Source organism: Glandiceps talaboti, chromosome 21, assembly GCF_964340395.1.
Source record: "Glandiceps talaboti chromosome 21, keGlaTala1.1, whole genome shotgun sequence".
Classification (NCBI taxonomy): Eukaryota; Metazoa; Hemichordata; class Enteropneusta; family Spengelidae; genus Glandiceps; species Glandiceps talaboti.
In genome coordinates this window covers 1,284,088-1,297,841 of record NC_135569.1, presented here as the reverse complement: position 1 = coordinate 1,297,841, position 13,754 = coordinate 1,284,088, and the positions used below count along the sequence as shown (strand labels likewise).

The window sequence follows — 13,754 nt, the reverse complement described above, 5'->3', positions numbered from 1 at the left end:
CCTAAATCAGTGTATTATTTCAAGTGAACTAGGAACAAACTTTGGAGATATATTAACAACATCGCTCTTCAGGGAAATTGGTCCCTAAAGCGCATTTTACCTTAATTTCATTTCTGTCAATCACAGGTTATATTGCTCTGTTAGACTTTCATTGTTTATACATTTTTACAACTTCAATGGGGTAATGTTTTATAATTTAAGCATAAAATTGAAACTATCATGAAAACACGTGAAATATCAAACACATGTCAACGCAAATTATCGACGAGTGTGGTAGCAAAGTCCCGGGGCATTTATAACGTCCTTCACCTTAATTTTTTGGGAGTTGTAATTTCGCTGCTTCAGGGCCAGATACTACATTGATTTGAGTAAGTTGTAAAATTTTATTGTCGAATATTGAAATTGGCCAGTCATTGTGAAACCTAAGAAATCATTTTCAGAAAGCGTGACTGAGTGCGATGTCTCCTGTTTAGGCAAGAGTGATTACTCACATTGCACGAAGCCCCTAAATAACACCGAAAGGTGAACTTGTTCAGTTCAACTCTGGGCTGACCTGAAGTGCGTCACTGCGGGTACAATTTACAATCTCGGGTTTCTGTCGTCTGTATTTGGACTAGCATGCTACGCTCTGACGTCACTTGGTCTTACGTTTCATTGAAAGATGTGCCTGGAATTGGAATTACACTGGAAGCCACTTTACTTGAAACAAATCGTCATCTGGCTCAACAAAAATCTTACTAATATTTGTACATTTCATCGCCTGGCACAACGAAAATCAAGGTACTACATTTCACACCGCCATTGTTACATTTCCTTCATTAAACCTAAAAGTGTTCTACCTAGTTCTACGGCATACCTAAGGCCTAACAAACAAATAATATGGTTCCAATTACACCCAATGTTAAAATAGGTGGAGTAGGTAGATTTTTTATTTTATTTTTATATATATTTTTTTTCATTTGTGAGTGTCTAGTTCAGAAAGTTATGTTTTCCGGTGTTTTCCTATGGTCTCTGTGTTATTGGTTTCTTCACATCAGATGTACTACCATTGCAGATTGGAAGAACAGTTTTATATTGTCTTTTTAAGTTGATGTAAGTTTTCGCAACCACTATTCCTTGCAAGACTTCACATGGCACAATTTTCGCCATTTTATTATTTTTTCTCGAATACGTAAAAAAGGTTTAGGATCATCGTGAAAAACTAGGTGGGGGTCGGGTAACCGGAACCAAACAATTGTTTTAGGTCAAACCATAACTGATTATTGGCAGACCCCAAACCTGATGTTAAGGCGTAATACATATGATGATCAGTATTCACATTTTAAAATATCTAGGAAACCCCTGTTATGCCATCAACGCCAACACGGGATTCCCTGATGTCCTGATCGACATTAGCATTATATTTGATCACTAATATCGTTCTTTTTGTGATCACTTTTTGTAAACTAACGAGTAAAAAAGAAAATCTTGAAGATATAACTTGTGTCACGTGACTTTAAAGTGTGATTTTGAATTCTTACGTTGTTCATTTTTAACACCAAATACAACGATGGAAGCAACGGTCGGAATTCTCACTGCTGTAGACGTAAAACGAGTCCAATAAATCAAACTTGAAGTAGAAATAACTCTTCATAGAATTCCATTGACGAGGACAACATAAAGCCAGGGAAAACTCTTCGACGCGCATGAGCAGAGACAGCGAGAGAATCCCCAGCGTCATAACACGTGACAGCCATCACTCACCTTGACTTCGTCTCACTCGTACTTGCTTGCAGAAGTAATTATGTGGTTTGGCATTAATGCCACTCGCTGAGGTTTATCGGTCTCTTTGATCGGCAAGTAGTTTTTTCACGGTTGTAAAGTTTTTACGACTAGCTTTGTCGAAAGGCGTAGAGCGAAAAGAACGAAACAGACCTCGGAAAATTAGTCGCGGCTAACTCTCGTGGAACTTGAAAGGAGAGAGTGCCGCCTTTACGACGTGTTACGAATTCTGAAATCATGACATTTTCGACGAAACCTTGAAAATTTAGTCTTCCTGTTTTACTTGGTTTTATAGACTCAAAATTCCCACACTCCAGTCTCCACTCCATCAAATCGGAAGCAAATGTTACGGATAAAAATCTTCCCAATAAATTTTGAGAGATCACGTAACCGGCCAACAAATATGAAAATGATCATCACCATTAAATTATATAGTGATAGGCAGTATAACTCTTATTGTACGTGGTTGGTGTTAGAAAGTTCGTTCACTCGAGCAACAATGTAAGTGTTTGATGACACTGTGAAACAATCTCCTTGTAGAGTATATAAATCGTAAACAAATCCTTCGTGCGATTAATAACATGGCAAAGCTGTTTTTTCAAGTTAATACTCTCTCCGATACGGCAATAGTCGTAAATTTATTTCTCGGGGGTTTCCTACAGTATAACATTACCGGCAGAAATGTCTTATATGTTGCCAATCTTGAACGAGCGTCTCGACTACATATACGATGCGTGACGCGACAACGTTCTGCTTTTGATAGTGATATACAGTAAAAAACGGCGGTAAATCGTTTATGCGTGTACCTTCCAGGCAGTTGTAAATTCGCGTGTCATTATCCCCTCGTTGAGGAGTTTTGGAATCACCCTGAGACCATCAACATGAAGGTTAGGTGGTTAGCAAAAAAAGAACACTACTTCTGTAATACTGCTATGTGGACAGATTTTTAAAACAATGCACAATTCTTGACGTACATACATACATACATACATACATACATACATACATACATACATACATACATACATACATACATACATACATACATACATACATACATACATACATACATACATACATACATACATACATACATACAGAGACAGACAGACAGACATACAGACAGACAGACAGACAGACAGACAGACAGACATACATATAGATAGATAGATAGATAGATAGATAGATAGATAGATAGATAGATAGATAGATAGATAGATAGATAGATAGATAGATAGATAACTAGATAGATAGATAGATAGATAGATAGATAGATAGATAGATAGATAGATAGATAGATAGATAAATAATATTAACTGAAAAGATAATTAAACGCTAGTGAATGGTGTACTTTTCTAGGCACAGCTGTTAGAATTGTGCAGTCGAAGGGTGTAGGCACCGTTGTTAGAATTGTGCTGTCCAAGGGTGTTTGTAAGATACAAGTTATTAACTATAATATTTCCGGTGTAGTTTGTGTATAGTTTCCTTCTTTTTCAGTTCGGTGGTTGCGCTGTACAGACATGCGCAGTACGACATGGGTTCAACCTAAGGCCAAAGAAGTACTATTACTACGACAAGCAATATAGTCTCTGAATTGCAGTTGAATATAAATGTACACTTTTCTCGTCCTTTTGGTATATTTCAGTCTAGGCAGAAATTTATAGTTTTTACATGATATTTTACAATCTAATTAGTACAAGCCTTGTAGAATAATATTAATGGCTTTATCAGGATTTTGGACGAGGTATCTTAACACTAAAGATATGACGAGAATTAAAATAAGGCACGTAACGGTATCCCTTTGTTCTTCAACCAACACGTTCAACAATGTTTGTTTTGAGTGATAATCAACTCGGAAATCCTGCTTCCCCCTACAAGAGGAAATGTCGCCGACTCGGACACTTTGAAAGATCAAGATATCACATCAATATTGAAACTGTTATGTGCATGGCGACGTCTGAGATCCAAGGGAAATTAAAATATGCTAATTACAGAATTAAAATAAAGGTGGAATGCGTCTTGTATACCGATTTCCCTAACTAAATGCTGTTTAGTGAAATTTGTTTCTTGTCTTTTGGGTTCAATGTCCTGTTTCCAGGAAATTATCAAGCTGTTTTTCCGACAGGTCTGGATATTTGGCGGCTATGATATTAGATTCTAAACTGACGACTTAATCAATTAATGTTGACATCCTTTGTCCTGTACTTTAAAGATTTGTACGATGGTCATGAATTTTAAAGATTTGTACGGTGGTCTTGTATTTTCTTCTTGAAATTTAACTGAGAATGGTTTGGGGTTTTCTTGAACAAAATAATGGCAAGATCTGTATCTAGAAGGAGAATACTACGTTTAAGATCAGAAGTCGACACCTTGGTTGCTTCGGGACAGTGTGATATATAGTGTGAACTCTTATTGTCTTAATAAAGTGTACAAATCTCCCCGACTTTTGAATTGTTTAGTGATATCAACTGGGAAACGGAAACAGGTGATCATTCTATTGTATTCATATGATATGACACCACGTCCCGTATCAGGAATTTTAAACAAATCATTGCAGATTGCAGACTAACATCGTCTGTCAACAATACAACAATCTTATTAACATTGCTACATTTCATCATCATATTGAAGACTGTGACAATTGTTGAATCATTTGAAAGATATTTGTCGAGTCAGTCAATGAAATGTAGCCATGTTAGTAGATATCTATCGAGTCAGACTATAAATTGTAGCAATGTTAGTAATATATTTGTCGAGTCAAACGATACACTGTAGCCATGTTAGTAGATATCTATCGAGTCAGACGATACAATGTAGCAGTGCTAGTAAGATATTTGTTTAATCAGACGACGTTCTGGTTCATGTTAGCGGCTTTTACGGTATGGAGAAACAACTGTATTCTACCTTCATGGCAGTGACTGCATAATATATGCCGGACAAATTTAAATGACGATGTCCTTGTAAAATACTTAACAAAAATAAATACATCAAAACAATAATAATGACCGTTTCCTTAATCCCAGTCTAAAATAGAGTTGACATGTGACAAAAAATTACAGAAAAATGAGAATTTTTGACATCATTTTGGCGACAACAATCTTATCGCCAATTCACAAAAAAAGTATTATTTCAATGATTCCAATCTAAAATAAAGGTGAAATGTGACGGAATTTTCTTATTTTGCTGTGAAAGTGTAACTCAATTTTATCACAAATTCACTAAGCTTATACTAATATCTACTAATAACAGAAAAACAATAATAATATTTACTAAACTATATTTGGCTAGAAATCAGACACTGAACAAACGAATGGTTGAATGAAACAGTTAACAACGCGTCTGTAATGCACGTATATACGCTGTTGTACAGATAACTGAATATTCCGCAGAAATGTATTCTTACATTTGGATGAAGGCGTATTTTGTTGGATGTCGCAGAAATCAAAAACTTGAACTCTGAAAAAGACCGATGGGTGATAAAACTGAATCGCAATTTATTGTTTAGTCTGTCCCTGACATTGTACTCTAATTTCTACTTTGAGTTTGTGCATGAGTGGAGAAGTAACGAGCCATAGCTTTAATTCAATTTACTAATTGTATTTGTATTTATATACAATGATATACACACTATGTTGGTGGCACGGGATCTCAGGTCGAAGGTCAAAGAGTCGGTGACAGACGAGCTGGGGTCAAAGGTCGACGTCATTGTCGCATTTGTCACAATAGGATGAACGCATGATATATCATATTGATACTCTTTCTATTGTCATGTTATCTGTTGGCCTAGACTTCGAAAACAAATGGGCTTTGCTTGAAAAGTAGTATGTATGTCAATCTGACTGTCTGTCTCTGAATATGTACATGTATGTATGTCAATCTGGCTATCTGTCTCTGAGTATGTATGTATGTATGTATGCACAGGCACTCGAATCAATGTGTATGATTTTAAAAAAATGTATAGTGAATATAATAATTTTTCCTCCCCAAATCATACAGATTGATTCGACTGCCTGTTTATGTATGTATGTCAATCTGGCTATCTGTCTCTGAGTATGTATGTATGTATGTATGTATGTATGTATGTATGTATGTATGTATGTATGTATGTATGTATGTATGTATGTATGTATGTATGTATGTATGTATGTATGTATGTATGTATGTATGTATGTATGTATGTATGTATGTTGAAGTTATGTATGTTGAAGTTATGTATGTATGTATGTGTGTGTGTGTGTATGTATGTATGTATGTATGTATGTATGTATGTATGTATGTATGTATGTATGTATGTATGTATGTATGTATGTATGTATGTATGTATGTATGTATGTATGTATGTATGTATGTATGTATGTATGTATGTATGTATGTATGTATGTATGTTTTGTTTGTGTACGTCGGGCTGCCTGGCTATACCTATCTGCCTACCTAATTATCTACTTGTCTGGATGCCAACGTGGTCTCAGCCACGTATTATTGCTTAGATTGCCGTTTTAAGAAAATATCGTACGAATCCTGCTGCTACAAATGTATCAATCTCTATACTAGTGGAAATAACACCGGTAGGAAATTATGGTTAAAACGTTAACGTTGTTATATTTAGCACAATCTATGAAATAATACACACCCATATGGTCTCAACGTGGTCTCTACCTACCTACCTACCTACCTGTCTGTCTGTCTGTCTGTCTGTCTGTCTGTCTGCCTGTCTGTCTGTCTGTCTGTCTGTCTGTCTGTCTGTCTGTCTATCTATCTGTCTATCTATATATTTATCTATCTACCTACCCACCCACCTGCCTACCAACCTACCTACCTATCTATCTATTTATCTACCTACCTACCTACCTACCTACCTACCTACCTACCTACCTACCTACCTACCTACCTACCTACCTAACTACCTACCTACCTAACTACTTATCTATCTACCTACCTACCTACCTATCTATCTATCTACTAGTATTTACCTATCTATCTATCTATCTATCTATCTATCTATCTATCTATCTACCTACCTACCTACTTATCTACATACATACATACATACATACATACATACCTATCTATCTATCTATCTATCTACCTACCTACCTACCTACCTACCTATCTATCTATCTATCTATCTATCTATCTATCTACCTATCGAGTCGACAACAATAACAACAGCATAAAAACATCAACAGTGTCATGTATGTGAAGGTCATTCAGTCAGCTTTATATTTGATCTTTTAGTTATGTTATGGAATTTAAACAAAAGCAATAAATGTGAACCAGACCACATCATAGTTGCAACGGTATCTTGTTTATATTTAGCAAATTTGACACTAAATAAATTTATCCAAATTATATAATAGCGTGACTCGATACTTGTATATTTTGCTTGCTTACCAATAGTGTAGGTGGTAATGTTGATAGGTTTCATGTGTTTGTTCTGTAAATAATCCCACAATCTACGTCAATTTATTTTTTGTGGTAACTAGGCGGTTGATGAGTGTTTCTGTCACTCCAATCCAATTTATTATCACGTATGTTTTATTGCTTTGTTAGATTAAATTGGTACAAGTTGAGTTTATATAAAGTTTGTTTAACCCGTGGTTAACATTTACAAACAGTTCTAATAGAAAGTAACCTCGAGTCAATCCAGCCCCCCCCCCCTCCAAATATTCCGACACCGAGAGGGGGTGCACGGGGATGTGCGACCAAAGTTCAGAAATCTCCGTGTATAATCTACTGTTAGGGATTTTATTGGAACATCATTCGGGCAGTTACCCTTATTCTGACACTGTGGAGGTATTACTAGCTGACGATATTTCACATTTTCCCCATGATTAGGGAATTTTCAGATGAAAAGTCGGTCTCTGTTTTAAGGATTTTACCCTGAAAAAGTGACTAATTTGAACGGAGTCCCGACTTCTCTTTGATATTACTGGCGCTGGTATAATTATGTTATTCACCATGTAATTTTCTTCATTCAGCCGGAAAATGTTTGTCACCTAAGGGTTGTCATTACTCGTCTATCGACTCGTAGTGACAAAGGCCCCTTAGGTCACTCGTATTTTACTTGGCTGAACTAAGAAAAATATTGGGAATAACATCTAAGTATCAAGCTTTACTGCGTGGTGTGTATCGACGAAATTGTTAGGATTTATTCGGTTTTGCTAGGATTCCTTCGAGTTTAGTGGATTGTTTTTGCCTTTTTTTACACTGAACTGTGCCTCATTTAAAAAGTGTGTCACATCACTTTGGTTATCGTAATTTGTAATTTATGTTACTCGACTCTATACTATGCAACAGACGTAACTGTCATCATGTCATCCAAAGTAACGCGATGGAAAAAAAATTCCAATTTCTCATTAAAATGTTATTTCTGTCGTCAAGTCAGCTGAAGTTATACCTAACGCTGATAAAAAATTAACTTAACAGCCTCATAGATGTAAGGAGTTATAGTCGTTTGTTGCAACATATAATATCTACCAAATGAAAAATGCAGTGTGTTGAAATAGCTATTTAGTGCATAAATGTTTATACCTCTAATTTGATATCCTCATTTCATAAGTGTTATACTCTCTTTATGGTGCCGTTTGAATAGTTACAGTTTTTCGTCCACTATCCATTTCGAAATGGCGTGTCTACAAGCACATGGTTCGGAGTTGATATTTGTTGTAAACTTACTTCAGTTGGTGTAGGACAAGTCAATGTTAAAATCTACGACTCTGTTTGCTGACATTACAATGGAAACCAGTTAATGTGGGAAAAATGTGGCTACACTTTAACGACTGGCTCAACAAAAAATTTACTTTATAGTCTGGCTCAACAAAAAATGTACTCATAAAAAATCTACTCATTCAGAATATTGCTATATTTCATCGACTGGCTCAATCAAAAATTTACTCATACAGAATATATATTGCTACATTGTATCGTTTGGCTGGACATTAATATCATATTCTAATTTTGCTACGTTGTAGCGTCTAGCTCAACAAAAATCTTACAATCCTTATCGTCTGGCTTGACAAACATAGCTATATCTTCTGTGCGCCGCCAATCGTATATACGCCTATATATAATGTATATGATTCGGCAAAAAACAACAAATCAAAATGTAACATTTGTATTTCAGTTTCTGTTGAGTTAGACAGTAAAATTTAGTAATGTTAGTAAGATTATATTGTTTTTGTGATGACGTTTAGTTTCAGATCACATGTCATTATAATAGTACAATGACATGTCATTGATTAGTTCCTACGAACTATTTCCATGACCCTCACCAGAAATGTTCTATGCGTTGCTTTCAAAGTTTGTGTATATATTTTTCGGGTGTAATAAATTTCAAATTTCAAATTTCAAATAGTACATATATTCACGTACAGCCCCCCCCCCATGTCCCCCCATCCCCACCCCGTGTTGGTTAATTTCTGTTTCGTGACCAAGAGACTGGGTAGTGCATGTGTCACGTGTCAGTGGGAGCACGGGTTCTATTGATTTATGACAAATGTAGTGATCCATTTATCGAGAGATAAATAGTTTTACCGCTTTATCAATCAACATTGTTTGGTTACATGCCGAGGTTGATGTATGGCTGTATGTATGTATGTATGTATGTATGTATGTATGTATGTATGTATGTATGTATGTATGTATGTATGTATGTATGTATGTATGTCTGTCTGTCTGTCTGTCTGTCTGTCTGTCTGTCTGTCTGTCTGTCTGTCTGTCTGTCTGTATGTATGTATGTATGTATGTATGTATGTATGTATGTATGTACCTACCCTCCTGTATATATATATATATATATATATATATATATATATATATATATATATATATATATATATATATACTTATATACTTAATTAAAAAGAATAAGGATGTAATAAGTCGTTACTCAGCGTTTCACTTATATTCATATATATATATATATATATATATGCAGTGATCTGTTTTTCAAGGTATACAGTTATTGAGAACAGTTGGCTGATTGATTGATTGATTGATTGATTGATTGATGGATGGGTGGGTGGGTGGATGGATGGATGGATGGATGGATGGATGGATGGATGGATGGATGGATGGATGGATGGGTGGGTGGATGGATGGATGGATGGATGGATGGATGGATGGATGGATGGATTGATTGATGGATGGGTGGATGGATTAATCAATCAAATGATGAAGTGATTTATTGATCGCTTCATAACTGACACATAGCATTCCATGCACTCCAATCTTCCCTGGCAATAAAACCACGAAACGCCCTAGGGCCATACTATTCCTTTTACGGTCAAATCGTAAACGAAAGTGAAATCTAAGACAAGTTTATAGTACACGTGTATACGTTTCACACTGTGTTCAGCAATATGGTTTTATTGTTTCATGACAGTCATTGCGTACTTGTATCTATGGCAGGGTCAAAGTTGAAACTTCTTCGGCAACACGTAAAAATTGATTAAAGCATTTTTATATTTAAAGAGAGGGAACTCTATTTCTAGACAATCTTAAAGGCTCGGTTCGGATTATTATTATTATAATTATTATTATTCAAATTTGGATAAGTTAGGAAGTTGTCTGGCAGAGCTAGAAAAAGTTGATCCTGAACAAAAAAAAGTCAGCGGTCCTTTGTAATCCTTATGGGTCCACTGACAAGATGCGAAAACCTGGAATTGAAATTCTTGTTCTTAATCGTTCAGTGAGAATGTTAACTCGAGAAGTTCCTTTTGAGTTACATATTATCGCGATACACATTCTGTTTTGGAATGTAGGTGGAAAGTTCTATAAACGTCAATATAGCCGGAGCCAGACTAGGTGAATTACATGATATGATGAATTCATCGTCCAACATCATTAGTCAAAAAAAATGTTTTTGATCAGCGAGCGCATCACTTAAATACCCCCGCGTCGGGCTTTGTCTGTCTGTCTGTCTGTCTGTCTATGTGTGTGTGTGTGTGTGTGTGTGTGTGTGTATGTGTGTGTGTTTGTCCAGCCCATGCAGTCTGCAGAGCCGTGAGGAAACACAAAAATAACCCTCCCTATTTTAGTGAAGACAACTGCAGAGAGACAAATGAACATGAACAAGCAAATGACATCTGTCCCACTATACACACTTGCTCTAAAAAAGTAAATATAAAGAACAGTAACTGCCATAAATAGTAGATTGGGTGACTAGTTTACGTCGTCGCACCATCTTAGACAAACTGTCCTGACCGGAAACAATTCTTTTTTGGCCTTATAAAACTGGAACACTGGTCTTAAACCATCAATAAGTGTTGAATATATCTTTGATCATTATTTACAGTTAAGACGTACAACTTGACAAAACCGTCGTCTAATTAAGATATTAAAACCTTAGCGTTGATGAATTTTATAGGTTACATCTCTAGTAACCCGGTCAGACATTGAAAACTAACGAATTGTCACTTTACAAACAGGAATCTTATCCAATTTGTTACTGTTATTCATACGGACGTTAACACTCTTGGAATGTACGTGTTTGTGTTGTCAAGTTGGTCAAGTTAACTTAGAAGAAAATTAGGCACGTGTATAGTATTTTCGGTAGAAAAGATCAATTTTTCATCGGATGGCAGACTCTTCAATCACACTGTCAGGTCAACAACCTCAGCGCGAGTTGAAATTTTATGTAACTTAGTTATTTTGACTTGAAATTACCATGACTTTCACTTGTTCAATAATTCTGTTTAGAGATATGCATTCATTGTCACATTTCTTACTTTGAGGGAAAAGACAATCAGGGCATTATGTGCGGGTTATTTTTCTGTTTCAATACAAAGTACTGACGAAGCAATTATTACTTTCATGTTTTAACAAGTGTGTCAGTAATCGGTTTTGATCGGTGACACTCCAAGAGTTGCAAGGTATGCTATCGAAGTATCCGTGAAAATCATAGCAACCGCGTGTATGAATATGCAAACAAATTGTCGTGATTGTCCTGGTGTAATTCCATCGTGAAATATGTCAAGAATTTCTTAAAGGTGTCAGAAAGTACAGGTTTAAAAGCTAATGTAGTTAACACTTTATTTGGCTTTTCAATCTCCGATGGTTGCATTTAATCAAATCTGTTTCGTTGTCTTGTTCCAGTGTGCATTGGTCAGACTCGTTAATGACAGCCAGGCTTTTGTTTGTAGGACCTTAAACTACAATGCGTATTGTTGTCCTAGCAAAGGCAGTAAAACTTGGCTTTAAAATTTTTTATAAGTGAGTTTTTTAAAACATAAATATGTCGTTGTTTAGTTAGAGTGGGTGGATGTGGCGGAGAAGACCTGACGTATCATGTTCAGGATGTATATTGAGGGATAATTTACGACCAACTACTTTTTTCGTCGAATGAATCATGCTTCATCCAGTTTCGCCATTTCCTTTGACAGTGAATAAGGTGATAACATCTTGAATAATTTATGCAGTTTTATCGTAATTAACTCCTGGTTCCATACATTTCGCATGCCGTTTGAACTCACTGGGTTGTTAAAAACCGTCCACCGCGTAAGTGACTGGCGGTCTTCGCACTCCTAATGGTGTGATCAACAACTTGGTCCTAAGTGCTTCTACTAACAGAAGCAAGGCATCGTGTTTGAGAGTAGTATATACGGGTGTATATATTGCTCTATTGTAAATATCTATGTAACAACCAATGAAATTGCAACTTGGCAGGTTGGCAAAAAATGTCTTTCGTCCAACCTAAACCTAGTTCAAGGATAAACTATGGCTTGGTATAGGTTCATACATTGATGTGGGTACTCTATAAATCATACAATGACAGTCATCTATGTGTCCTCTTCATGTTCACCCATATTACAAGTCGGCATTTTTTAAAATCGTATAATTTCAATAAAATTTGCAAAAATGTTCGCCTTTCTCTTCATTTTCCTTCATGGTTTCTTGTGCATAATGTTCACAAAGTTCCAATGGCATAATCACGGCTAATACAGTGTCAAAATGTATATCTTCAGTGTATTATGAACCATCGAAGCTTTTTACTACAACCAACTAACACGATTTTCAAGTGCAAAATTGAAAGGAGTCTAGAGTTAATGAAGCAGTCACATTCAGGAGATATTTCGATCTTTTACAAGCGTCCAGCGGCTGATTAGAGTTCGTGCACCAGGTAAGACCAGATCGTAGTATGTAACTTTTTTTTGGTGAGTGGGGACGAAGTCTGCAAAACAATGACAAACCAGTATAGACTCAACTTAATGATAATTAGATGAGCCAGAAAGAAAAGTTTTGACAACGGGAGATCGATGACAGTACTTGATCTACTCAAGGATGTCTCAAACAATAGCAACGAGGTATCACCTTAATCATCATACAAACCCCTGTGTATACCTTGGTGTGTAATCGCTTTTTTCAAGTGAGGCACTGTTTACAAATTTCAATTGCGGCTCAATGACATTAATACCCACATAGAACATAATACCACTACTAACACTTTTGTTCGAGTGCAGTGCTAGTGAATGGGTTGCTTCTCAACATTCACAAGTAACGTGTATGTAGCGCTGCTTTAGTGGGATATCTTCATTTGAATAGTAAGCGTTGAGCACACAAAATGGGGCGGTCCCTTGCCATGTATGAGTATCGCTAATTCTATTCAAGCCTTCCCAATACATAGTGGCACTCTACTCGCTGTATCGTTTAGTTCTCTGCAACCATCGACACGGAACAGTACGGCTCGCTTGTTGACAAGGCGGTGAGAACCCCCGGTTCGTAGTGACACACAGTTGGTTAAAAAAGGTGATAACCCAGTAAGATCACCTGCACTACTACTAGATTCACCGTGGAAGTGTTATTGGGCTCTCTTAAGATTCGATTATACAACTTTGATTGACAAGCGGGAGCTGTTTATTCGTGTTTGTATAGCGTGCTCGTCTCTAATAACGTCAGACACACCGCGTACCGACGACTTCTTTGCCACTTGTAGCACTGTGATGGTCTTCTAATTAAGTATCGAAGCTGCTTCCAGACGATTCATTTTCGGCGGG

At 36.3% G+C, this 13,754-nt stretch overlaps 1 protein-coding gene across 1 annotated transcript in view; it reads left to right on the top strand.

The window, feature by feature from the left end:
* The window catches only part of LOC144451690 (protein Wnt-4-like), a 40,627-nt gene that overhangs the window by 6,429 nt on the left and 20,444 nt on the right, over positions 1–13,754 (top strand). The window contains exon 2 of the mRNA XM_078142591.1: positions 8,354–8,446. Within this exon, the coding sequence (XP_077998717.1) occupies positions 8,354–8,446 (93 nt within the window). The remainder of the gene's footprint in view (positions 1–8,353; positions 8,447–13,754) is intronic.